We start from the raw sequence: 24940 nt of genomic DNA on the forward strand, positions 1-24940 counted from the left end.
GGCTTCTGTCCCTGGTTTCCCCTTCTTAAAAATCCAGGCGCAGGCAGGCTGAGCTCGGGCGGCTGAGACACCTTCACGTGGCGGGGGAAGGGGTGACAAGGAGAGGGAGGCCCGAGAGATCCCGCTTGGCAGAGGCCCGGGTCAGCACAGGGAAGAAGGCCCGCCTAGACCCGAACGGCGCGCCCGGGCCGGGCCCTAGAAGACCTCGCGCCAAGAGGAGCGGGATCCGGAGCTGCGCGGCGGCCTCATAGGAGCGCGGGGCGGGGCCGGGGGCGGGGCGGGGCGGAGCCGCGGCGGGCGGGCGCGCGGGCGGCGCGGAGGGAGGGTGTCGCGCCGAGGGAAGCGGCCCGCGGTGGAGGGAGGGGAGGCCGAGTCCTGGAAGCGGAGCTCCGCGCTGGGACTGGTTCCTTCGCAGCCATTTTCTGTCCAACCAAACAGCCGATTGGAGACGGGAGCCAACCAGGGCTGCATTGGAGGTTTGTGTCTCGCTTCGGCCAATGATCGCTCCTAAACCGACTCCACTTTAGCTCGAATGAAATGTCCGTCTCCTCCCGGCGCCGTCCCCGCCGCCAACGCCGCCGCGGCCGGGGGCACTCGCCTCCCGCCCTCCCGCGCGGGCCGGGGCCGGGGCCCGCGCCTGCGAGGCCGCTCCCGCAGCGGGCCGGGCCGGGGAGCGGGCGCGGGGCCGCGGCGCGGCTCTTTGTGCGCCGGGCTGAGGAGCGGCGGGACGCGGGCCAGGCCGCCTCCCGCTCGCCGCCGTTGAGCTCCGGGCCCGAGGCCGAGGAGGGGCCGCGGGGCTGCGTCGGGGCCCCGCTCTCGACGGCTTCCCGGGCCGGCTCCATTTTGTGCGGGGAGCCGGCGGAGGGGCGGGAGACGCCGCGCGGGCCCTGGCCCCGTAGCCCCGGCCGTGGCGCGGGCCCCTTAGGGCGCCCCCCTCCCGCCCGCGGGGCTGTGGTGGGGCCCGGCGCTTTGTCTCCCCGCACATCCCGAGGGCCGCGCGGCAGGCGGGAGGCAGGCGTTGGGCGCGGGGGCCGGGGCGGCCGGGCGAGTCAGGGGATGCGCTCTGGGGGCGGCCTCCCGGCACTCGCAGGGCTGACAGGTCGCCCGGACCGGGCCGTGAGGCTGGGGCCACCCAGGCACCTGCGTGGGGAGGAAGGCATGGCTTTGGCTTCCCCGCAGTCTGGTTTGCGCGTAAAGAATGCAGCCATCTGGCGGCTTGCGGTCCCAGGACTTGCCCCGAAGGTGGGAAGGAAGCCCTTCGGATTGGACTAAGGTTTTAATCATTAGTGGTGGGAGGCGGGAGGATATGCAGGGCCTTAAGGAACGGTAGTCTTAGAGAACAAAGAATTACAGAGCACCCACAAATCATAATCTCGCTCAAAGCACTCTAACAGGATAATTTAAACAAGGTTAGGTAGCCTGCGACCTTTAAAAAAAAATGGCATCCCACTAACCCGCATGGACCCCATAGTTCCGTGGTTCGTGCCACAAATCACTGGGGTGGTTTCATCTCTCTTAGTATGGAAACTAATCAGCAACATAAAGTGATGAAAGCAAACGGATCAATATCAGTGGCACTAATCAGTGGGGGTTTTATTTGTAAAGTATTGAAAGTTTAACCAAAATTCCTTAAAAGGCAAATTATTCCTTCCCTGCGCTGCTCTTGTATCTTAATTTAAGGATTACTGTATATTGATGCAAAACTCTGGTTGTTGATGCCAAAGAATGGAGGGTGGAGGAAGGGACTACTGCTTTTCTTGGATACAAATTTGCATTTCTTCAAACATTAAACAGATGTATGCATTCCCTTGAGCTTTTACATATATCAACCTGCCCTTAAGAAAATATATACCATATGAGGTGGTCGTGTTTTTCTTTAATGTACTGAATCTAAATATATACTGAATCAACTCTTTGGGTGAGGGAGTGTGGTGTGACTCCCCTGTCCATACCCCCCTCCCCCATTCCAAGCAAAATACATAAATATAGCTCCCATATTTTAAGTGTTCCGAGGGCTTATTTTTTCAAAGACACCCTTTAAAAAAATAACATTTCTCGTTACAAGGAAGGACTTTTCTGAGCAGTTTTGGGGTTAGAGGATACTATTAATATTTGAAAATAAATTATAAGTTACTTTTAATATTATAGCAAATGTCAAGCAGTCTTTGCTACCTGGACCCTTTTAGTGGCATTAAAAACATTCAATTCAGTGGCTACAATTTTTTCTGCTGTTTGCTAGATTTCATGCTTGGATGCGTATCAATATGTCTTCTCCCTTTAAAATTAACACTGAAAGGATGTGTTTTTGTTTTGGCATCCTCCCCCTCACCCATTTAATTGTTTCCTTTGAAAAAGAGAAGGGAACAAATGAGAAATGAAACTTGTAACACTGCAATTGATACTAATTTGTTCAGCTATTTATGCCTTACAGTGAGACTGAAGTGCTATTTCGATGCAATTTTAGTCAAAAATGGTGGTGCTTCAAAATTATAAATAAGGGTCTTGATTGTGTTGCTTTTTTGATATACTCCCAGTGCAGAATGTATCTTCATTACAGTATAATCTGAGATTCTTAATTGGAAAGCATTATATTCTCAGATAATTTTTTCCTCCTCTTAAGCGATAGAATGCCTAAATGTTACTCTGAAACATGTAAGAAAACCGCCACCAAAAAATTAAGTTGATAAGGGGTGTATTTGCGTCTTGGGTGTTAATGTTTTAAGTGATTTAGATGTGTAATTTTTGGCGTCTTGCATATTATATAATTTGGTCCCTATTTGGTGTATTGTAATGAATGTTTATGATGAATATGGCTAAATTCAGGGTTATGTTGGAAAATCCATTTTCTCCTTTCCCCATGGAATTAACTTGTTTGTAAGTTCTCCAAAATAAATCTTTCAAGTCAACAAACATTTATTGGATGATGCCTTTTTATACTATTTTATACCATGCACTCCATGGATTATGAATCGTAGTCAAAATTGTACATGCCCTCTTTAATTTTATGAGAAAAAAAGCCTGTAAGTGATACATTTGATATATTTTTTACTACTGATAGATGTTAGGTCCTAATAGATGTTTATCTTTTAGGTTGAAATCACAAAGATTAGACACCTTTTTAGACAGGTATTCTTCAGCACCACTGACAACACGGTTCTGACAGTATTTCATGACAGTAAGTATGTTTTACCATTTTGGTTGTTAATTAGATTTGAATAGTAATTGGCTGGAAATAAAATTATAACTGATTTATACTGGAGGTGCCTGGTAGAATGAATGCATTTCAAGTCTAGTCAGACAGTACCTCTGTTCATTCCTGTTGCTTCCTTATTTTCAGCTTTTTGCATATATTATTTCCCATGGGTCCCTAAGTGCTGTTGAGGCTACAGGGTAACCTGTCCCGGCTGTAAAGGGGCTGTCTGTTTAGCCAGTTAATTGAATACTTAGGGGACAGTTATGCCCAGAATGGAAAATGCTAACTCTTAAGTGCAGTAGATGTGGGAAGAAAGGCGTGATGGGCCTGGATACTTGGGAATGTCACAGAGGGATCCTGCAGACCTTGAACTGAGCCTTGAAATAGAGGGTGGGAGTGGATTGGTGAAGGGTATCGCCAAAAGCAAAAGCCTGGTGGCAGGATGGGCAACTTAAGTGGGGATTGGGAGTAGAGGTGCATGGTCCAGGGTAGATCTCAAAGGATAATGTAGGAAAGAGAAAGCACTTGTCCCCTCTGGATATTTAATTCTGGATGTGCTACTGTATCTCTAACCTGGGGCAGGCGTGTTACAGCTTTGGGCCAGCCATGGTTGCTTCACTCCTAAAATGAAAGAAATGCACTCAGTGATCCCTAAATAAAGCACATTCTAGCACAACGATTTTTATTTTTATTAACCATGAAGATAGAGAAAAGTAGGAAACAAGTTTGATTAGGTTAAATGTGCGATCTGCTCATGTGAAGTCACGAAAATGAGGTTTGGATTTGACACAGGAGGCCTTTAGTAACCTTTGAGAATAGGTTCAAGAGTATAGAAGTGGTGTTGTGGTGAGATTAGCCTTACACCAGTATGTTAAGATGGGCTGGGGTAGTAATCCAGTGGAAACAGGAAAGGGAAAGCATATCTAGGAGACATTTTTAGAGAGGTAATAGATGAGGTAGAGCTTGAAGGAGATGGAAGAACCTAAGATGATGCTAGTATATTTAGCTGGGCAGCGTGAAAGACTGGTATTCTTCTTAGCAGAATTACGGTAGTGGAAAGGGAAATCTCCCTCCTTGCCCCCTTGCAGGGGACGGGGGAAGGTGAGTTTCATTTCCCAATTTCTTAAATTTGCAGTGATGGGATATTAGACATGCTGTACAGGCATGGGTTGCTTGAGTGGCAAGCAGGATATTGGTTGTAGATTTGGAATGTATGAGCATAGAAGTGATACTTAGTGAGTTCATTAAAATAAGGGAAGAAAGAGAAGGAGAACCTTGGGTGATGTTAACAATTAGGGGGTGGGGAGGAAAGAATATTGCTTTGGAAATCAGAGCAGGAGAGAATTCCAAGCATAAATATATGTGGCCAGCAGTAGCCAGCACTACAAAGAACAGTCAAGTAGGATGAGGACAAGATCACTGGCAGCTTTGAAGAGTGGTTTCATTCTGGGTTGGGGTTAAAAAGTACATGTTCAGGAGTTTAATTAGGAATGAAGAGGTTTCTTAACTCTCAGGGCAAGAATGGTAGCTAGGCAAGGGTATGGGGCAGAATTAAGATTTTATGTATCTCTGTGTACTTCTGTGTGCTTAATGAGGGAGACTAAGCATGTTTAAGGAAGAGTGAAGGAGCTGGTAAGGAGGATCGAAGATACATTAGAGAAGAGGAATCTTTGTATTATTTCTTATCCTCAGAGAGATAAAAGGAATGTAACCCAGAAAACAGATAAAAGGGTAAATTAAGAGAGAGGAATCTCTGCCTGGAAGAATAATGAGAACCGTATTTGAGGGGGCAGTATTAAGATTACATTTGTCGAGTTCTGACTATGTATCTTGCACTTTGCTAAGTACTTTTTAATACAAGAGCTTCCTCATAGTAACATCACTTTAAAAATGGGGAAGCTGAAAACAAAGAGAACTCATAAACGGGGATCCAAGCTTCAAACCCACGGAATTGGTCCTAAGAGCCAGTGCTCCTCACCGTTGTCCAGGGTGCGCTTCTTTACCATCTCACAAACACCATCCTGGTTTGAGAAGCTAATTTCAGTGCTTTCAACGTATAATCAGTAGCCTTAGAATGTAAAGGGGACAAATTAAAGAAATAGATGTAAGAACTACATGAAAAACTAGGCAGGAATGCTGTAGAGAGTAGTTGGCATCTGAGGCCCTGGATTTTAGTCCCATTTACTGTGTCACCTCATGCAAATTATTAGCCTCATGTACCTCGGTTTTCTCACCTGCGTCACAGGCTTGTGAACATTGCATGAGGTATTTAGAAAGTGTTCAATAAATGTAAACATTAAAGAGGGCAGTATTTGTTTGTGGAACAAATTATTAGCATAGTTTAAGTACGGCTACATCAAAAAAAAGAATAAAGATTTATTAGCTTAGCCCGCTACCTGTTTATTTCACATCATATTTTCAAAAATCTGTCAATTCAACTAAATAATTAGAATAGTCATTAAAATGAATTTATTGGGATTTAACCACTCTTTGTCCATATTTATCCATTCCCTTGGGTCTAACGATTCATCATTGTCCCCTTGTCATTATCCTACATGCTGTGCTCTTCCAGCCTCATTACCTGGGTGAAATCCAACACTTTCTCTTTTGTATTCTCGTATCAGGCCTTTCAAGTGTCACACTGGACATATTGGCACCACTGTAAATTCACGGTCATTAGCTTCAGCTAGGCTCTACGCTGTCCAGCACTCCCCTCCCTTTCCTCTCCCATTCTCTGTGGTGACAGCTGTCTGTCTCTCTAGCTGCAAGAATCCCAGCATTATCCTTGGTCTTCCTGTAGCTCTATCAGTCAATCACCGAGTCACCTACTAAAAAGCTGTCTAGTTGTTCTGCTTCTCTTGATCTCCAGCGCTCTCGCCTGGACCTGATGCTAAAATGATCATTATCTTGCCTGAAGTCATGCCCTGACTACAGCATTATAGTCCTCACTGGTCTTCTGTGCCTATTTGTGCTCCCCTCCAGGTCGGTTTCTGTACTGAACTGTAGCCAGAGGGATTTTTTTTTTTTTTTTTTAATATGGTTTGTGCTCTTCTGCTTAAAACTCTTCTTTGATTTCGTCTTGTCCACAGGACACTGCTTGATCTAGCCCCTCCTTAGCTCCTTCCAATCCACCAGTACTGTATTTCTTGGTTTTCTCTGCCTGGAACATTTGTTTCACACCTTTCTTTTTGTCTGACTGATTTCTATTCACCTTTCAGTCTCATTTTCAATGTCATTTCCTAAGATAGCCTTTCTTGACCCCTCAGACTAGTGAGGTACCTTTTGGAGTAAACTCACAGAGCACATAACAAAACATCTTTGTTTTTCTTCATACTTGGCACTAGCAATTGCTTAATTATTTGTAATTATTTTAATAGCTATATATACCACTTACTGAGTATGCCCATTGTACTATGCTGTCTTTACATGGATTAGCTCCTAACCTGTACAGGAGCCCTGGGAGGTTAAGTCTTGTTCTCATTCAGCTTGCTCAAGGTCTCATGGTAAGGGGCAGGGAATTCAAATTAGGTGATTCAATTCCAGAGCCTGTGTCCTGGAAGGACTAATAGGCTGTGTTCTCTACCCCTTCACCCTGCCTCCCAGGTTATGTAACATTTGTCCTGCAAGCTGAGGACAGAGACCTTGTCTGTTGTTGACAGCTACGTGACCAGCACATAGCATGGACCTGGTAAATACTAAGCGCTCACTCAGTAAATATTTGGACTGGCTTACTGAAAATCTACAGTCTGTTTTATAAATTTTTATAGGATGTTTTAGACCTAGAAAAAACCTTTGGGATGCATCTAGCAAGTTTTTTCCCATCATTCTTATATATAGGCGAATGGCTGGCATATTCTAGGCATCAAAGATTAGGCTGATTTATTGAGTGAAAGGTACTAAGTGCCATAGAGCTTTAAAGAACAGAACATTTGTTTTTGAATTGCAGAAAGGATAAATCAGAAAGATTCAAGGAGGATAGAGAACACTGGGATTAAAGTCTGGGGCAGGATTTTAATGGTAGAATGATAGAGGAAAGGAAGACAGAAGGTGTGAAATGATAGAAAGCTAAAACTTGTGGAACCGAAGACACATACAGTTAAGCAGATGATGTGCGGCTTCTCTTCAAAGGAGGGAGGATGAGATTGAATGTCTGTGGGGTACACTACGTGCCAAACACTGTCTTTAGCAGCTTTCTAGTCTTTCTTTAATTCTGACAACTCTAGGAAATACTTGTATCTTCACTTTTAGAAGACTGAGGTTTAGAGAGGCTAATGCTGTTAGTCCAAATGATAATCTTGTTGCTAATTCCAGTGCATGACAAGATAATATGATTTAAACTTTTTCCCTTTAATACCTTTGTTTGTGTTATATTTCTAAATTAATTCATCTCCCAGATCCGCTTGGTTATTTGAACAGTGTCTTGCTCATAGCCAATTTTAAAAGATTTACGGTATCATGTAAACACTCATTCAGGAAAGAATTTCTGTTATTCTTCCCAACCCACTGCCTGCCCTCCCCGCCCCAATCAAAGTTTTGTTTCCAATTGTAGGTTCTAAAACAACCACTTTGGTCCTGTCTCCTGCACCTTGATCTTCCTTAGGTCATTGTAAAAGCTAGTCAACTCACAGCTATCATAATTGACCATTCTTTTATGGCTATAAAAAAAATCCATCATCATGTCTATTAAAGGATACTCTCCTAGTATGTTAGCATTTTAGAATCAAAATAGCATTTGATTTTCGGGCAATGTTTCACATTCATTTGTGTTAGTTTAAGATGGGGAGGGTGGTATTGTTATTTACATTTTATATGGAAATACATTTAATTGGCAGGGATGTTTATTTTCAGGGGAGCGGTAGGAGAGTCAGAATCAGGTCACTGACTTTGTTTTTTACTTCTTAGAGGCTACTAAAAAGTATCAAATAGGTACCCTGTGTTCACAGATTATTAAAGGTCTGTGAATTCTATTTTCTACCCCCTTAAAACAACTATATAAATTACAGAAATGTGTCTCTATCTACAGTTATATTAGGCATCACAGTCAACAGATGTATGAAAGAAATGCCATGTTATTGAAGACCTGAAAACTAGCCCAGTATTTTAATATTAAATAAAAATCCAACAGAGATGGAGAAGACATGTGTTATACAAGGACTGAAATTTTACAGTTAATAACATCAAGTTTATACTGGGTCCTGGGCCTTAATGAACGGTCAAATTTCTCTTTTTTGTTCAGCCTGAAAGTGTATATGAATTACACTGGATTTTTGGTATACTTTTTATTCAGATAATGCATTTAAATTTTTTTCTCTCACGGATATCTTATTTTGAGTAGTAGTATTTGCAAAATAGAAAGCCTTCTAGAATCTGCCATGTTGGTGAAATTGAATGGAGCCAGTTCAGGGCTTATGATTTACTTTTTTCCAGACTTTCCCTCTTGGCATTCTTTTAGCTCTCAGCAAAATTAATTAAGCAGGCTTTTTTTTTTTTTTTAAATAGGAATTTTAACTCTTATTCTTGTCTATGCAGGTAATTTTCCTATCTTTATACACAGATCTTCCTGACCCCTCCTTTTTTTTGAGACAGGGTCTCACTCTGCCACTGAGGCTAGAGTGCAGTGGCGTGATCACGGCTCACTGCAGCCTCAACCTCCTAGGCTCAAGTGATCTTCTCACCTCAGCCTCTCAAGTAGCTAGGACTACAAGCACATGCCACAACACCTGGCTAATTTTTTAAATTTTTATTTTTTTAGAGACAGGGTCTCACTGTGTTGCCCAGGCTAATCTTGAACTTGTGGGCCCCAGTGATCCTCCCACCTCAGCTTCCCAAAGTGCTGGGATTACAGGCATGAGCCACACCTGACCCTGACTTGGCATGGGGAGAGAAAATTAACCTTTGACTAGAATCAAGAGTTTATGGGCTCATTCAAAACATGGGTGTACTTTTGGCTTGCCTAGGTACAGAATTGTGCAGGGAATCCACATGCTTCTTATACCAAGTAACAGTTTGAACGGAGATATTGTCTATTTTGGAACTTCTATGAGAAAGCAAAGAAAGTTTGCAGCAGGAGCAAAAGGAAAATCAGGGTTTAGCTGGAGAGCTGGAAGTGATGGATACAGGTAGATTCCAGTTGATGACTTAAGCTGATTTTTTTTTTTTAAGAGGTTCTCACTACATTGACCAGGCTGGTCTGGAACTCTTGAGCTCAAGCAGTCCTCCTGCCTCAGCTCCTGAGTATCTGGGGCTACAGGCGCGTGACACTGTGTCCAGCTTCATTAAGCTGATCATCATTCCAGGGATAAATTAGGTTGTAAGTCAGTTGCCTGTGGTACTATATTTGAAGATTATGCACTTGAAAAGAAAGAGGCATATGGTTTACGTTCATTTCCTTGTCGTTATTGGCCTTCTGCTTATCACTTAGGGAAGATGGATAGGAAAATCTTGAATCGTGGACAAATTGTGGGAAGGTTTCCAAATCAAGAAATATAGGCTGGTTGTGGTGACTGATGCCTGTAATCTCAGCATTTTGGGAGGCTGAGGTAGGCGAATTGCTTGAACCCGGGAGTTCCCGACCAGCCTGGGCAACATAGCAAAATCCCGTCTCTACTAAAAATACAAAAAAATTGGCTAGGCGTGGTGGTGCATGCCTGTAGTACAACTACTCTGGAGGCTGAGGTGGGAGGATTGCTTCAGCCTGGGAGGTTGAGGCTGCAGTGAGCTGTGATCATGCCACTGCACTCCAGCCTGGGCGACAGAGTAAGACCCCGTCTCAAAAAAATAATTAATTTTTTAAAAAAGAAATACAAATTCTCTTTTAGTAAGCTAAAGGCTATGAAAAGTATAATTGACCCATCATCCTGTGACAGTTTATAAGTGTTGAATCTGTTACGTTTGTTAGTACTTTGAAAAGTATTGAAAACCTGTTTTTCTCCTCATAGATGGATGGTGACAGTTCTACAACAGATGCTTCTCAACTAGGAATCTCTGCAGACTATATTGGAGGAAGTCATTATGTTATACAGCCTCATGATGGTAAGCAAGCCACAGTTAGAACCAAATTCACAAGATGAAGCAAGTTAGAAAGTGGACATTTAATTAATACAGTGTTCTAGGTTACTTTTGTCTTCATAGGAAAATTTACAGTCTTGTGTTACAGTTCAATGAGAAAGTCTAAAAAGGCATACCATGCTATTTCTATTAGAAATAGTCTTCAAAAGAATGAGTCCTTGAAAACATTTTTACTATAAAAATACACCTTGTCTAAAACCTGTACAGTTTCTTTTGAAATTTGTTACCGACTTCTTGTTTAAATGTTAAATATGAGAAATTTATAATCAATTGATAGGGTAACTAAAATAATTATTTAGAGGGTGAGTTAAATTTCTAGCTATTGTATTTCTTGCACTTTTGATTTATTTTTGGTTTTCATTCAGTATTAACTTTGAACTATGTCAGGTATTGGAATGGTAGTGTTGGCTCGGTGTGGTGCTCATGCCTATAATCCCAGCAGTTTGGGACGGCAAGGTGGGCAGATCACTTGAGCTCAGGAGTTCGAGACCAGCCTGGGCAACATGGTGAAACCCCACCTCTACAAAAAAATTAAAAAATTAGCTGGGCTTGGTGGCATGTACCTGTGGTCCCAGCTATTTAGGGGGCTGGGGGCTGAAGTGGGAGAATCACTTGAACTTGGGAGGTAGAAGCTTCAGTGAGCCGTGTTTGCACCACTGCACACTCCAGCCTGGGTGACAAAGTGTCTCAAAAAAACAAAACCAAAATTATGTTGGCCTATCAGAAATAATTTACTTTTGTGGCATTTTGATTTGTAAGAAGAAAATTTTTTTTTGAGATGGAGTCTTGCTCTGTCACCCAGGCTAGAGTGCAGTGGTGCAGTCTTGGCTCACTGCAACCTCCACCTCCTGGGTTCAAGCGATTCTCCTGCCTCAGCCTGCCCATTAGCTGAGATTACAGGCGCCCACCACTATGCCCAGCTAATTTTTTTTATTTTTAGTAGAGACAGGGTTTTGCTATGTTGGTCAGGCTGGTCTCGAACTCATGACCTCAGGTGATCCACCTGCTTCAGTCTCCCAAAGTGCTGGAATTATAGTCATGAGCCACCACGCCTGACTTGATTTGTAAAATTTTTAAAAATTGAGATATATTTTTAGAAGAAACTTGCCAGAGGGATTAATTTCATCCTGAAACAGATATTCAAATAAATTAATTCTGATAACATCATTTTAAACACACAAAAACGTAAATTGAATCAACTTAGGTGCCTTGCCTACTTACTTAGTACATATGAAGAGTGGGCAGTTTACTTACAGGATACTGCATTTAGTCATAAAAGGATGTTATTGGTACTGCGCAAGCTTCACTTATAGCTAAATTTATATAATTCACAAAGTCACTTGTATGAACAGTTGGATCACTGCTATAGCTTTGTTCAAAAACTAGTTACATTAGTAATCCAACTGGATCAGTAATATTCAAATCCAATTTTTCTATTCTTTATAGAATTTTATATAAACTTTATATAGACAAGACAACTTTATATCAACTTTAAAAAAGTTTTATATAGACTTTTACATAAATGAGTTTATATATTATATAAACTTGGGTTTGGAGAAACATACAACCTCTTAATCTAGTAATATTGAAATAGCCATAGGTTACAGTCTGTAAGTTTTATAGCTAAGTCATGCAATAAATATTTATGAGTACCTACTCTGTGGAAGGTGCTATACCAAGCTGTAGGAAACACAAAGCTGATTCATGACATCAAGTAGCAAAAATCTAATAGGAGAAATGAGGAATAATAAAAATTCTAAAACTGTGTAAGAGAAAAGGCATAGAGAAACACTTACATTTTATGAAAAGATCATTTTTGAAGGTGCTATGGAGATGTTATTTGAGATTTTTGGAGAATGGGCAAGTAGGATTTTAGCGGATATATTAGAGGATAAAAAGCATTCTAGGCAGTGAATCTGAAATTAATAAAAAAAGTTCAGTTCTGGCTCTGTAAAAATTATGAAGAGACTTGCTATCCTAATCCCTAAATAAGGGTTAAGAGATGAACCAGAATGATTTTATTCTGTGGATCTTTTTGGTAGTTTTTTCTATCTTGAAATAGAAATAATAAGAAGCTTTAAACCTAAATATTTTTATTTCTTTAGATACTGAGGACAGCATGAATGATCATGAGGACACAAATGGTTCAAAAGAAAGTTTCAGAGAACAAGATATATATCTTCCAATAGCAAATGTGGCTAGGATAATGAAAAATGCCATACCTCAAACGGGAAAGGTAATGTAAAGGAGAAATTTAACTAGGTTTTTACAAGGGAAACACGAAACTACATAAATTCATAGGTCATGGGTACAGTTAGCTGTTGATTTCAATCATTCAGGCTTTCGGCAAATCAAATATTTCTTTCATGTCTACATACACAGTTACTGAATGGTGTCCCATTTTCAATTCTGTCATGTCCCTAAATGTTCTCCCCTCTCCCACTTATTGGAGGCAGATAAAATAGAATTTAGACTGTTTTTTTTTTTTTTTTTAAAGACAGAGTTTCACTCTTGTTGCTCAGGCTGAAGTGCAATGGTACAATCTCGGCTCACTGCAACCTTTGCCTCCCAGGTTCAAGCAATTCCCTTGCCTCAGCCTCCCGAGTAGCTGGGATTATAGGCATGCACCACCATGCCCAGCTAATTTTGTATTTTTACTAGAAATGGGGTTTTTCCATGTTGGTCAGGCTGGTCTTGAACTCTTGACCTCAGGTGATCCGCCTGCCTCGGCCTCCCAAAGTGCTGAGATTATAGACACGAGCCACCGTGCCTGGCCCGACTGTTTTAAAAAATAGGTACGTTGTCAGAACTATCAGGTTTGGGTGTATGAAGCTGTAACTTTTTTTTTTTTTTGAGACGGAGTTTCACTCTTGTTGCCCAGGCTGGAGTGCAATGGCACAATCTCGGCTCATCGCAACCTCTGCCTCCCAGGTTCAAGCGATTCTCCTGCCTCAGCCTCCCCTAGTAGCTGGGATTACAGGCATGTGCCACCATGCTTGGCTAATTTTGTATTTTTAGTAGAGACGGGGTTTCTCCATGTTGGTCAGGCTGGTCTCGAACTCCCGACCTCAGGTGATCCACACACCTCAGCCTCCCAAAGTGCTGGGATTACAGGCGTGAACCGCTGTACCCAGCCTGAAGCTGTAACTTGCATAATGTTGCAGCAAATTTAGGTCATATTGGTCTGATATAGGTGTAACAAGAATTTTCCAAAACAAAACTCAGCGGCTCGGGACCTGGGGTACCTGCTGTAGTCACGAGAGACAAGCGGCAGCCTGGTCGGCAGTGAGTAGCCTGCAATATTCGGCCGTGGTTACGATGAGTTTACCCCTCAATCCCAAACCTTTCCTCAGTGGACTAACAGGAAAGCCAGTGATGGTGAAACTTAAGTGGGGAATGGAGTACAAGGGCTATCTGGTATCTGTAGATGGCTACATGAACATGCAGCTTGCAAATACAGAAGAATACATAGATGGAGCTTTGTCTGGACATCTGGGTGAAGTTTTAATAAGGTGTAATAATGTCCTTTATATCAGAGGTGTGGAAAAAGAGGAAGAAGATGGGGAAATGAGAGAATAGCATCTTTTGTTGGGGATTTTTTTTTATATATATATTTCTAGACAATAAAGATTTGTTTGTTTTTCAAAAAAAAAAAAAAAAGAATTTTCCAAAACAAATTCTGGTATTTGGAAACAGCTATTTTTACGTAATTATAGATACTAAGATACATTTAAACTGATACTTTTTTTTTTTTAAGTAGTTTTGTCTTCTTAGAACTTTTAAAAACTCATTGTCACTGCTCATCACTTGGTCTGAATTAAAATTCACATGTTTTATATCATTTTCTATTGGTAATTTTTCTGTCATTTTATGGTTTAAAAAGACTTATGGAAGTAATAAAGCTTGCAAATAAATATACTATTAAAATACATCACTAAGCCTAGAACTTTCAGTTTGAGAATTTTGTCCTTATGTTTTAAGGGAAGAAAAGCACAAATGCTGATTATTGCTTACATAGGCTATGGCTGCCACTGGTCAGTACCGTAGCCACAAGCCATGTGCTCAGAAGTACCTGAAATGTGGCTGGTCTGAAGGGAGATGCGCTGCAAATTTGAAACACCAGATTTTGAAGACTTAGTATGAAGAAAAGAATTAAAATTTCTCATTTAAAAATTGATTCTATGTTTAAATGGTAATAATTTTGATATATTGGGTTAAATATATTAAAATTAATTTTACTTTTTTTTGGATATGGCTACTAGAGAACCTAAACTTACATATGTGGCTCACATTATATTATCTTGCTTGACTGCATTTGTGCAGTTCTTGCTTACTTTCTCCAGTATGTAAAATAGGCATGGCAGTGAAAGACAGTGTGTTTCAGCAGGGATTTTGAGTGGTATTGCTGTTACAGGTGGTTTTGCAGTTGCTTGATTAATCCATTGGAGTTTCATTTTTAGACCCCCAGACCCTTAAGGGAAAAATTGTTTTTATAATGAAGTGGCAGATGTGTGCTTCTTTAGGCAGGCTTTTTAGTAAACTCAAAACCTGTATCTGACACTGTGTATCCCAAATAATAATAAAGTCAGTCACCATATATTATTATTTCTCTCTTTTCCAAGCTTTTTGTGAATTCACTTCTCTGCTAGGGCAGAGAAGTGGTACCTAAGTCACCCACAAAATATGCATGGTGGAATTGATTTTCCAGGGGTACTGGGTTAGTAAGAGTTTTCATCCTCTGTGGGGTGGTAGGAACACCCAGTGATTGCTGTTTGATATCTTTTTAAATATTAAAAAAATTTTTTTTGAGATGGAGTCTCACTCTTTTTGCCTAGGCTGGAGTGCAGTGGCTCAATCTCAGCTCACTGCAACCTCTGCCTCCTGGGTTCAAGCAATTCTCCTGCCTCAGCCTCCTGAGTAACAGCAATTACAGGCACCCGCCACCATGCTCGGGTAATTTTTTGTACTTTCAGTAGAGATGGGGTTTTGCCATGTTGGCCAGGCTGATCTCAAACTCCTGACCTCGTGATCCGCCCATCTCAGCCTCCCAAAGTGCTGGGATTACAGGCATGAGTCACCGTGCCTGGTGCTCTTTTATATCTAAATTAGACTTGTTTTCTGTAAATAGTTGTCAAGGCTTCTTTCAGTTGTATTTTAGTTTTTATTGTGACTCAGGTGTGGACTTTTGATAGCACACATTGTGTTAATGTTACAACATATATTTACGAGATTAAATAGTCATCAGGTGAAGATGTGTTCTTCTGATTAGGCTTTTATTTTTGTAGGTTGTTAGGAAGGTGATGGTTATAGTTTCTGTAATTTACCTATGATTTTCTCTTCAGATTGCAAAAGATGCCAAAGAATGTGTTCAAGAGTGTGTGAGTGAGTTCATCAGCTTTATAACATCTGAGGCAAGCGAAAGGTGCCATCAAGAGAAACGGAAAACAATCAATGGAGAAGATATTCTCTTTGCTATGTCTACCTTAGGCTTTGACAGTTATGTGGAACCTCTGAAATTATACCTTCAGAAATTCAGAGAGGTAAATAAAATGTCTCCCATTGTGCTTTTTTTTTTCCTTCTTCTTTTTTTATTTTTTTGAGATGGAGTATCGCTCTGTTGCCCAGGCTGGAGTGCAGTGGCAAGATCTCGGCTCACTGCAACCTCTGCCTCCTGGGTTCAAGCAACTCTCCTGCCTCAGCCTCCCGAGTAGCTGGGACTACAGGCATGTGCCACCATGCCCGGCTAAGTTTTGTATTTTTAGTAGAGACGGGGTTTCATCATGTTGGCCTGGCTGGTCTCAAACTCCTGACCTCAGGTAATCTACCTGCCTAGGCCTCCCAAAGTGCTGGGATTACAGGTGTGAGCCACCATTCCCGGCCCCCTTTGTGCTTTTAAGAAAATAAGAGATGTTATTTACTTCAACTTTTTAAATGTAGTATTTGTTTAAAAAATTCATTTTGTAGTAAATTATGTAACATTTCTCAGAATTATTTAATTGCTTATATCAGCAGTCCCTAACCTTTTTGGCACCAGGGACCTGTTTTGCGGAGAGCAATTTTTCCATGGACTGGGGTCAGGGGAGGGGTGCGAGGGGCAGATGGCTTCAGGATGAAACTGTTCCACCTCAGATCATCAGGCATTAGTTAGATTCTCATAAGGAATGCATAGCCTAGATCCCTTGCATGCACAGTTCACAATAGGGTTCGAGCACCTATGAGAATCTAACATGGCCACTGATCTGACCGGAGGCGGAGCTCGGGTGGTAATGCTGGATTACCAGACCCTCACCTCCTGCTGTGTGGCCGGGTTCTTAACAGGCCACGGACCCTCATCAGTCTGCAGCCTGGGGTTTGGGGATCACTGACTTATATTACAGTACTTAAATAGTAAGTCCTTTCTTTTTCCCTTTGTTTATTACTAACTATAGCATAGTTATATAATGATTTAAAGCACAGACTTTGGATTCAGACTACCAGGAGGCTGAAGCCCAGCTCTGCCACATGCAAATTCTGTGGCCTTGGACAGATTATTTAATTATTTTAGGCTTTGGTTTCCTCTTCTGTAAAATGAGGCTAATGAGTACCTATATCATAGAATTATTGATGGGACTAAATAAATAATGTTCAGTGCTCATTAATGTTACTTCTTGCTGCTATTGTTAATTTAAAAGAAGTAGCATTAAAAGTAGTAAGATTGGAGTCTTATAGATAATAAAAAGAGGAAGGTATAATCATGTCTTTCTTATTATTGATTGAATTCTTCTATTCTTAGGTTTATCTTTGCTTGTAGGAATGGATTTTGTGAAAAGGAGTTGAGCTTAGCATATTTATTTCCACATGCCAACTTAGGTGTCAGATTCACATTACTTTCAAAATATATTCTTAATGTCTTTAGTGTTTGAATCCCATTAAATTAGTGATATTTGCATGGAATGATTGAAGTAGGAAAAGAATGTGTAAATTCCTGACAGTATTTTTACAAATCTTCAGTATCATAGGAACCTAGAGGTATTCGGCCAAACTAATTTAGGAATTTTTAACTCTCAACTTGCTGCAGTACTGCCCAGTTGACTGAGATGCATATATATACTTAAGTGATCACTTGGATCATTTGTAGATTTATAGGCTCAATATTGGTGGTATTTTGCAGATTTCTTCATCTGTAAGTAGAGTTCTCTTACCCCTTTGATATGGTGTGGAATTAGAATAATTTATTTTTATCTGTACTTTGTTTTCTAGGTCATTACTCTGTCTTGTTAATGATTACAGCTTATATTAGAAGTTAGCCTTTTGAAAGCATTCTTCATATGTAATTAACCAGAAGTGTTAATAAATACTCTGCTTAGAGTTTGTAATAATAGAAGCTCCTAATTTTAGGCATAAGTAAGCATTCGTGTTTGGAAGACAATTTCATTTGAATATCAGTGACTTTTTTTTTTCCTTCCTCAGGCTATGAAAGGAGAAAAGGGAATTGGTGGAGCAGTCACAGCTACAGATGGACTAAGTGAAGAGCTTACAGAGGAGGCATTTAGTAAGCATTCTTATAATACAAGTCATGTAGATTGTTAGCAGTGATTCATACTAAGTGTCTAATGGTATTTTTGGAATGTCAGCACTGAGTATTTTGACAAAGCACTATTTTAAATAGTTCTTATCAGTTCATGCCTTTTTATTTGAAGTCGGTGAGTGATAAGTGTAGAAAAGTTTAATTCTGTAGACATTATAACCTTTCATTGATAGTTCTGACTGAGTTCCGTAGCCCCTAGTTTTTGGTGAAGATTCATATGAGATAGGAATATTAAGGAATTGTAGTTTGTAATATAAAATCTTATGATTTAAATAAATTTGAACTCAGGTTTGTTTTTTTTTTTGAGTATCATGTTTTCATATTGGTGAAATAAAAGGGCTATGGTGAGTCAATTTCTCATTATATATATTTCTCATATGTAAACTATATGCTGCTCAGTTATATGTTGCTCTCAGCCAAACATCATGGTATAGTGTAGTTTAATCATGAATCAGAAACTTCATCTAGTCTGTCTACAGATTTGTACACGTGGGCAGTTAGCTAAGGTACATGTTAGAGATAGGAAAATTGAAAAACGCAATATAAAATAATGTGGTTTTTAGGGAACATTTTTTAAAATGGAAAATTGGAGGATTTATTATTTTGTCCAAGACTACATCATTGATATGGGGCAGAATTATAATGAGACATTAATGGTACAACCTTAAGATTCAGCCCAAGAAAGTAGATACAGTTCTTTTCCCTCTTTAACTAATTTTTTTTCTTTCAGCTAACCAGTTACCAGCTGGCTTAATAACCACAGACGGTCAACAACAAAATGTTATGGTTTACACAACATCATATCAACAGGTACAGTCTTTTATATTTTAAACGCTTAAAAAATTTGCTTGTATTGGCAGGGCCCTGTGGCTCACACCTGTTATCCCAGTACCTTGGGAGGCTGAGGCGGGTGGATCACCTGAGGTCAGGAGTTTGAGACCAGCCTGGCCAACATGGTGAAACCCTGTCTCTACTAAAAATACAAAAATTAGCTGGGTGTTGTGGCGGGTACCTGTAATTCCTGCTACTCGGAGGCTGAAGCGGGAGAATCGCTTGAACTCCAGAGGTAGAGGTTGCAGTGAGCTGAAATCACACTACTGCACTCTAGCCTGGGCAATAGAGTGAGACTCTGTCTCAAAAAAAAAAAAAAATTTTTTTTTTTGATTATACCTATTGATATAGTTAATTTCAACACATTATGAAGGACCTGATAAAGGTTATTAAAATTATGTTTTCTCAATATAGATAACTGTATATAGTGTTCTCTTAATAGTTAAAAATAAGCATATGTTCATATTTCCATAGGAGATTTCTAGAAAGATACACAAGAAATGGGAAGGAGACTTACTTGTTACTGTCTTTTTATTCACTGAATTTTTGTAATATGGATATTGTACTTTTAATCTCCTTTTCTTTAATTCTGTCCAATTTAAATTTTCTAATCTTAGATTTCTGGTGTTCAGCAAATTCAGTTTTCATGATCTGAAGAAATGATGGAATGGGGAGTGTAGAGAAATGAGAGTCTGTATGATTCTGGAACAGAGACATCAGAAGGAAAGACTGGCGAAAAGATGTATCTTTGTATATTAATAGCTGTAATGTAGCTTCCTGATGCTTGACTAATTGAGGTGTTAATTCTGACTTGAGAATCTTTTTCATGAATGATTTTAAAGAAAAATTTGGATTTTAAAGGTATTAAAATATTTTTGTTTTGTACGAGTTTGTTGCTCTGTATGACTCCTGTATGCATTGTATATTGCAATTTATTACTGTCAGAGATTTGTAGACAGTTTCTTATTTTCATATTGAATCATGTTACTTTTGTAATTCAAGTAAGCAGCTGGGTTAATTCATGATGTTTGCCCTTTTAATAAAATATAAGGGTAGAGTTCATTTTGAATGCAAGTTGCCTTTATTACAAATTTGAGTTTGTCTTGGTTATACCTTGCATGATAACCTAGCTAGATTTCTAGCATTTGCTGTATTTATTAAAATTATTTTTTTTGGTAAAACATTAATAGTTTAAGCAGCATCATTTTTTTGAAAAATGTAATTGAATAAGTGTGAATGCAGAAGCAAATATTGTCTGCCCTGTTAAACTTGGTGCCCGTTAACAGTGTTTACACTGTTCATCGTGCCTGTTAATGTAGTTTTAGTTATTGGAGCTTTTTTAAGACTAGATTTGGTTTGAGTCACATTTTTAAGAACGTTGGAATACATTTAAGTTTACTGTAGTCCTAGTGCTCTTGAAGTGGTGCCCCTTTCATTTGGTACATGATTTTGTTTCAAATCATATCTTCAAGTACTACAGTATCCTCTTACGGAAGAGGAATTTTATAGTCTGATGGTAAATGTCTTCATTTTACCTTTTTAATTGAAATGTCGTTTCCTGTTATACTATGGAAACCAAGAAACATCAGACATCATTGCGTGTACAGACCTTTTGCATGGGTGAGTGAATGAAATGGAGAACAGAGTGAGTGCTGTGAACGGTGTGAAGCAGAAGCTGCCAACTTCTAGTGTGTTGTCTTCATCTTTGCAATAAACTAAACGTAGATAATGTAACTTTGTATAATTTAGTAGTATGTACTCGGATTGTTTCTTTTTGAAAAGTGAGGATTTGTATTTTCTCATCTATTCTTTTTGGTGTTAATTAACTTGAGGGTTTTTTTTAAGTTTTTAATATCAAAAATTGCTATTGTATAGTTTGCCTAAAAGGAAGTTGGAGTGAATATCATCTTTGAAGGACACTCAGATTTATAAGGTCGAAGCAATTTCCCAGATATAGGCTGAATAGAAACATTTACTTTGCCAGAAGGACCATTAGGAGTATATTTGGGCTAATCAGAGGTTAATAATGCCCTCATCTCCTACTATCCATTTAAAAAGCAATCTTCATTATAGTAAATTCAAATAGGAAAAAATGGGGGAGTAGTTAAGCAAAATCAACAATCATCCTACTATGTTGAAAGAACCAATGTTAATATTTTGATAAATATCATTTGTCCGTTAACTTTGCTAAATATGTATATTTTTATAAAAATGGGCTCATATTGTGCATACCGTTTTGTAACCTGCTTTTTTCACTTAACAATATATTGGGAACATCTTTTCCAGGTCATGCATAGTCTTCTGCATCATTTTTATTGGTTTCTTATTCTGTTGTATGACTCAACCATAATTTATTTAATCTTCTATTGGATATTTTGACTATTTACATCTTTTCACAGTTATAAACAGCACTTCACTGAATCTCATGTACATCCATGACTGTTTTCTTAAATTCTTAGAATTGCTGGGTTACCAAATATGTAAACTTTTAAGGCTTTTGATACTTCGTTATGAGTGTGTTTTTGAGATATTTTCCACTTGATCCAAGCAGTATGTCACTATATAACTGGTAAAAGCACTTGGTCTTTGATTAACAGATACTGTCTCTAAAATTAGTTTACAGATTAATATATGTTCAAGTAGACAATGAAGATAAAAAAGGAATTTGAGGCCAGGCACGGGATGGCTCATGCCTATAATCCCAGCACTTTGGGAGGCTGAGGCAGGCAGATCACTTTCAGGTCAGGAGTTTGAGACCAGCCTGGCCAACATGGAGAACCCCCTGTCTCTACAAAAAATACAAAAATTAGCAGGTTGGTGGTGCACACCTGTAGTCCCAGCTACTCTGGTGGCTGAGGCATTATCCCTTGAACCTGGGAGGTGGAGTCTGACGTGAGCCGAGATTGTGCCACTGCACTCCAGCCTGGGTGATACAGCGAGACTCTTGTCTCAAAAAAAAAAAACCCAGGAATTTGAGTAAATTTTAAATTAGTATATACTACAACAAATTTCCAAACTTCGTAATTTGCTAGTACTGCTAACTAAAACTTTACACCAGGTAAAATCAGGTCACATTTGTTTGTATTGACTTCATTGTTGTTGGACTTCATACTCTGATGGGAAAGAAAATGGACATTCTGAATGTGTCAGGTGTATAATATCCTAATTTATGCTTGTCAGAGCTGGGGTCTGTGTCTTCCTTGGCCCATGTTGCATTTAACTGAATGTCATGTTTTCTTCTCTGAAACTTATGTATGCAAGCTCCCATGTTAACCTATTATAAAAATGCTTTTTATAATTTTGTAAACATTGCTTTCTTGAGTATCTAAGAGAGAAATGAGTTTCCGTGAGTGAGTTCCAGGTAGAAGAAAGGGACTTAGGTAGTTTCTGTCTTAGGTAGCTTCTATTTATCTATCCTCATTACCTCACTGTAATAGAGATGCTTTAAAATCCTCGAGTCCAGTGAGGATTGTTTTTTAAATGCTGCCTTCCTAATGTCACATACTTTGGCATGACAGTGTTTGAAGCTATTTGTATTTTTTCCCCTCCTACACTGTATTACGTGTGCAGTGTTTTCCTTTCTTCAAAAACATGCCTTATTGCCTGTTTTCTGGGTTGCCTTAGTGAGTTAAAGGAATACCAATTAACTTTAATAATTCTAATTGAATATAGTAATGAGGGCCTAATTAACAGGACTTCTACAGCAGTAGAAATTAGGCATGAAAAGTGGAAAGAATAGTTTCTCCCATTTGCTAAGAATGAAATCTTGCAATGCAAGATTTTTAAAAATGTTTTCTCTTAAGGAAAATTGTTATTTTTATCAACAATCTAAACAAGATGATGTTTGTTGCTTTATATGATAAAATACACTTTAAATCATTCAAATAAGTGATAATTAGGCAGCTTCTTAGAGGGCTTTAAAAGAAAAGTGATACTGGGTAAAATCTATTTTACTAGTCTATTTTAAATGTACTTTTTGGTCTCCCTGAATTAGCTGATAAATTAATTTACATAAGTTAATAATTTGTATTTATTGACCTTAAACTATATGCTTGTGAGTAAAAAATGGAACACTAACTTTGTTTTTTAAGGAACTATACTACACTGCCTGAAAAATATTCAGTTTTAATTTATGTTTTCTTTTAGAGCTAGAAATGTTACTTTACCAAGTTTAGCTCTATCTTGACTGGGAAGCTCCAGTCACCCCTGATCTCGTCTTGGCTCCTTATGCCAAGTTCTTTGCCTCCCCCATCCACCTGCCATGACCTTAAACACATAGGCTTCCCTCTGCCTAGCTAAGTCCCACTCATTCTTCAGGTCTTAACTTCATCAGAAAAGGTCCTCAAACATTTGTAAAACCTTTGTACTGATCACCAGATGTAGAAAACAGCACCACCCAAAACTGAGGAGATGTGTAATACAGCCTTTTATACTGGCTGCTGTACTGCCCCTTAGAAACTTGTTTCAAGATGGCTGCTTTTTGTACCTGATTTTAAGGATTTGTGAAACCATAAGGCATAATCTCTTCAAATCTTGGGCCACAGATGGCACTGGCATGGATTCATTTCTCTGGCTTCTGGCCATTGCCTTTAAAGAGAGGCAATTGCCTAATAGTAAAGTTACAGTTTTCCCTGATCTTACTCCAGAGACTGTTTCTTTTTCCACTGCATATTAAAGGGATACCTGTGCAAGGCAATGTATTGTAAGAACTCCTTTGCCAAAATTAATTTGAGCAAGTGTGTCAGGTAAGAATAAAGTCATTAAAATATGTGCTTTGCCAAAATTAATTTGAGCAAGTGTGTCAGGTAAGAATAAAGTCATTAAAATATGTGCTGGCACTTTTTTTTTTGAGATGGAGTCTCACTTTGTTGCCCAGGCTGGAGTGCAGTGGTGTGATCTCAGCTCACCGCAACCTCCGCCTCTGGGGTTCAAGCAATTCTCCTGCCTCAGCCTCCCGAGTAGCTGGGACTACAGGTGCACACTGCTAAGCCTGGCTAATTTTTTGTATTTTAGTAGAGATAGGGTTTCACTGTATTGCCCAGCCTGGTCGCCAGCTCCTGAGCTCAGGCAATCCGCCCACCTTGACGTCCCTAAGTGCTGAGATTACAGGTGTTAGCCACTGCGCTCGGCCACTGGCACTGTCTCAAAGGCCATGTACTAGTTTTAGGGGAGCAAGTTACGTTAATAGGTAATTCTTTTTTCTTCCACAAAAATATACTGAGATTATAAAATTCTGATCCATGGCACAAAATTTTGCCTCTTTAAGGTATAATTTAGATCTTCCTTGATTGTCCTCTAAAAGCAAGCAGTAACAGGTTTGTGGCATACTTTTCCAACTGTTTTCCAGGGCTCAATTTCAGAGTACATCTGAATGAAAGATATTTCTGAACTTTGAACACTAGGCAGTTGTTGAAAACAAGTTACTGGGCAAGGACAAGTCATAACAGAAAGTGCCTTTCAGCCACGACAGGTATGCCAAGGAGGCTCATTCATGCATATATAATCCCCCAATATTAGTTTTACAAGAAACCAAATCCGAATTCTTTTTTCAGATCAAAGCAATCGTTAATCAAAGAACACAATGTTTGGGACATTTAAGGAAATGGCAGAGCTGTTCCTTACTTTGGAGGAAGACTCTATCTTTAAAAAATGGTTTCTTTCTGCACATTCCCAACCTTGCAAGTAGTAGTCTCCACACTGTAAAAGTGCTATCTTATTACAGAGCTGTACAGACAGAACCAGACATCTTGTAATTCTGTATAGACTACTACAAAGTACCATGTATTCTACTCACATAAAGGGCAAACTGTTAATCTAGACTTCAGTTCCAAGAGTAAGACAGCCTAGATACCCTAACAACTCCCACTTAAAAACCCCCAAATGCTTTATAACATAAAATAATGTGAACTATCAGCAAATTAATTGAATAATGCATTTTTAAAGTGTATCATGAAAGCAAGGAATTTGCAGAACTCCAAAAATGAAGCAAAAATAACCTGTGAGGTAAGCTAGCACCAAAGCCTGCTTTTGCTTCAAGAGTTCTTTTGGACTCTGGAGTTCATGACCTAGCAGGAGAGCGGGGCCTGGACATAAAGCTGAATGCTTACCTAGGTAGAAGTCTTATTACAGCCACCATGGAGAAATAGGTAGCAAGCAGGCTTGTCTGCCTCAATTTTGGTGCTGGATGAAGGGGTATAAATTACCCCTAACCTCAAATTCATAACGACAGGCTGTTCCTCAGCTGAAATGTCAGTTGATAATTGAAAAGTTGTCTCAGGTTG

The 24940-nt window shown here is 39.6% G+C and overlaps 1 protein-coding gene and 1 pseudogene across 8 annotated transcripts; both read left to right on the forward strand.

Annotated features, from left to right (window-relative positions):
• The first annotated feature begins 347 nt into the window (after nucleotides 1–347).
• Nucleotides 348–21966, forward strand: LOC105497722 (nuclear transcription factor Y subunit beta). Of its 7 annotated transcripts, none has more exons than XM_011769024.3 (8): nucleotides 348–476; nucleotides 3091–3175; nucleotides 10132–10225; nucleotides 12367–12497; nucleotides 15604–15801; nucleotides 17711–17792; nucleotides 18559–18638; nucleotides 19277–21966. In XM_011769024.3, the coding sequence occupies exons 2-8, from the start codon at nucleotides 3170–3172 to the stop codon at nucleotides 19307–19309; spliced, it is 624 nt and encodes a 207-aa protein (XP_011767326.1). In that variant the 5' UTR covers nucleotides 348–476; nucleotides 3091–3169; the 3' UTR covers nucleotides 19310–21966. The 7 variants fall into 7 exon arrangements, 6 of the variants coding, with proteins under 6 accessions (XP_011767326.1, XP_070927310.1, XP_011767328.1 ...); XM_011769026.3 differs by lacking the exon at nucleotides 348–476 and adding an exon at nucleotides 510–1273; XM_011769025.3 differs by lacking the exon at nucleotides 348–476 and adding an exon at nucleotides 510–1242.
• Nucleotides 13418–13908, forward strand: LOC105497721 (small nuclear ribonucleoprotein F pseudogene; annotated as a pseudogene). The gene has a single exon (XR_011608906.1). The product of XR_011608906.1 is annotated as a small nuclear ribonucleoprotein F pseudogene (transcript).
• Nucleotides 21967–24940: the final 2974 nt, after the last annotated feature.

The sequence above is a fragment of the Macaca nemestrina genome, chromosome 10 (assembly GCF_043159975.1).
Source record: "Macaca nemestrina isolate mMacNem1 chromosome 10, mMacNem.hap1, whole genome shotgun sequence".
NCBI classification, from domain to species: Eukaryota; Metazoa; Chordata; class Mammalia; order Primates; family Cercopithecidae; genus Macaca; species Macaca nemestrina.

Coding starts and splice junctions, on each gene's coding strand:
- LOC105497722 (XM_071071208.1), top strand. CDS start 538: ATGTCCGTCTCCTCCCGGCGCCGTCCCCGCCGCCAACGCCGCCGCGGC. Junction 1,243..3,090: donor TCCCAGGACTTGCCCCGAAG/GTGGGAAGGAAG, acceptor TTTATCTTTTAG/GTTGAAATCACAAAGATTAG. Junction 3,176..6,796: donor TCTGACAGTATTTCATGACA/GTAAGTATGTTT, acceptor CCTGCCTCCCAG/GTTATGTAACATTTGTCCTG.